This window comes from Silurus meridionalis, chromosome 7, assembly GCF_014805685.1.
Source record: "Silurus meridionalis isolate SWU-2019-XX chromosome 7, ASM1480568v1, whole genome shotgun sequence".
NCBI classification, from domain to species: domain Eukaryota; kingdom Metazoa; phylum Chordata; class Actinopteri; order Siluriformes; family Siluridae; genus Silurus; species Silurus meridionalis.
This window is the reverse complement of record NC_060890.1, coordinates 26,444,500-26,446,999: the sequence shown is the minus strand read 5'-3', so window position 1 is coordinate 26,446,999 and position 2,500 is coordinate 26,444,500. Positions and strand designations below refer to the sequence as shown.

General features: G+C 42.2%; 1 protein-coding gene across 1 annotated transcript in view; it reads left to right on the top strand.

The window, feature by feature from the left end:
- acadsb (acyl-CoA dehydrogenase short/branched chain) overlaps positions 1–2,500 on the top strand; it is a 14,317-nt gene that overhangs the window by 8,648 nt on the left and 3,169 nt on the right. Inside the window, exon 8 of the mRNA XM_046853145.1 lies at positions 2,259–2,348. Within this exon, the coding sequence (XP_046709101.1) occupies positions 2,259–2,348 (90 nt within the window). The remainder of the gene's footprint in view (positions 1–2,258; positions 2,349–2,500) is intronic.

Below are 2,500 nucleotides of genomic sequence, written 5' to 3'. Positions count from 1 at the left end.
GTAAGGGTTACAGTTAGGGTTAGGGTAAGAGTTACAGTTGAGGTAAGGGTTACAGTTAGGGTTAGGGTAAGAGTTACAGTTGAGGTAAGGGTTACAGTTGGGGTTAGGGTAAGGGTTACATTTAGGGTTACAGTTAGGGTAAGGGTTACAGTTAGGGTAAGGGTTACAGTTAGGGTTAGGGTAAGAGTTAGTTAGGATTACAGTTAGGGTTACAGTTAGGGTTAGGGTTACAGTTAGGATAAGGGTTACAGTTAGGGTTAGGGTTACAGTTAGGGTTAGGGTAAGAGTTACAGTTAGGGTTACAGTTAGGGTAAGGGTTACAGTTAGGGTTAGGGTTACAGTTAGGGTAAGGGTTACAGTTGGGGTTAGGGTAAGGGTTACAGTTAGGGTTAGGGTTACAGTTAGGGTTAGGGTTACAGTTAGGGTTAGGGTAAGAGTTACAGTTAGGGTTACAGTTAGGGTAAGGGTTACAGTTAGGTAAGGGTTACAGTTGGGGTTAGGGTAAGGGTTACAGTTAGGTTAGGTTTACAGTTAGGGTGGGGTTACAGTTAGGTTTAGGTTTACAGTTAGGGTAAGGGTTACAGTTAGGGTAAGGGTTACAGTTGGGGTTAGGGTAAGAGTTACAGTTAGGGTTACAGTTAGGGTAAGGGTTAAAGTTAGGGTTAGGGTTACAGTAAGGGTAAGGGTTACAGTTAGGGTAAGGGTTACAGTTGGGGTTAGGGTTAGGGTTACAGTTGGGGTTAGGGTTAGGGTTACAGTTGGGGTTAGGGTTAGGGTTACAGTTAGGTAAGGGTTACAGTTAGTGTTAGGTTTACAGTTAGGGTTGGGGTAAGGGTTACAGTTAGGGTTAGGGTAAGGGTTACAGTTGGGGTTGGGGTAAGGGTTACAGTTAGGGTTACAGTTAGGGTTAGGTTAGGGTTACAGTTAGGGTAAGGTTACAGTTGGGGTTAGGGTAGGGTTACAGTTAGGGTAGGGTTACAGTTAGGGTTGGGTTTACAGTTAGGGTAAGGGTTACAGTTAGGGTTAGGTTTACAGTTAGGGTTAGGGTTACAGTTAGGGTAAGGGTTACAGTTGGGGTTAGGGTAAGAGTTACAGTTAGGGTTAGGGTTACAGTTAGGTAAGGGTTACAGTTAGGTAAGGGTTACAGTTAGGGTTGGGGTTAGGGTTACAGTTGGGGTTAGGGTTACAGTTATTGTAAGGGTTACAGTTAGTGTTAGGTTTACAGTTAGGGTTAGGGTAAGGGTTACAGTTAGGGTTAGGGTAAGGGTTACAGTTGGGGTTAGGCAAGGGTTACAGTTAGGGTTAGGGTTACAGTTAGGTTAGGGTTACAGTTAGGGTAAGAGTTACAGTTAGGGTTAGGGTTACAGTTAGGGTAAGAGTTACAGTTAGGGTTACAGTTAGGGTAAGGGTTACAGTTAGGTTTTGGTTAGGGTTGGGTTGGGTTATGGTTAGGGTTAGGTTAGGGTTGGGGTGGTTTAGGGTTAGGTTTTAGGGTTGGGGTTAGGGTTAGGCTCAAGGGTTGAGGTTTAAGGGTTAGGGTTGGGGTGGTTTAGGGTTAGGGTTAGGGCTAGAAATTAGGGTTAACGTTAGGTTTTAGGGTTAGAGTTAGGCATATAAATTTAGGGTTAGGGTTAGAAAATAGGGTTAAAGTTAGGTTTTAGGGTTGGGGTTAGGGACAGAAATTAGGGATGGGATCAGGATTTAGGGTTAAGGATAGAAATTAGGGTTTAGGGTTAGGTTTTAGGTTAGGATAGAAATTAGGGTTAAGGTTAGGTTTTAGGGTTTAGGGATAGAAATTCGGGTTAGGGATAGAAATTAGGGTTAGGGTTAGGTTTTAGGGTTAGGGCTAGAAATTAGGGTTAGGGTTAGGGATAGAAATTAGGGTTAAGGTTAGGTTTTAGTGTTGGGGTTAGGGATAGAAATCTAGGGTTAGGGTTAGGTTTGGGGTTGGGTTTAGGGTTAGGGTTGGGTTTAGGGTTAGGGTTAGGATTAGGTATAGGGATAGGTTTCTATCTCTATCCCTGTGTTCTGTAAAAGATGAAGAACTGCACTTTGCACCAGAACTATCACACACCCCTCCCCCAACATTTAACTGTCACAATTTTATTTATATCTATTTACCATTTTATTTATCAAACTATTTATTTGATGACCTCTGGCATTTAATATGACTTGTGTCAAATAAAGATTATAAAAAAAAAAAAAGTCGCTCTCGCTCTCTCTCTCTCTCTCTGACTCTGATGTTGTTGTGATTACAGATGTTGGGTTTGGCTCAGGGATGTTTTGATCACACTGTTCCCTACACCAAGCAGAGAGTCCAGTTCGGAAAACGCATCTTTGATTTTCAGGTAACACACACACACACACACACACACACACACACACACACACACACACACCATATACTGTATATATATATATATATATATATTTATAATGTGTGTATGTATGTAAACTCACCGGCCACTTTATTAGGTACACCTGTCCAACTGCTCGTTAA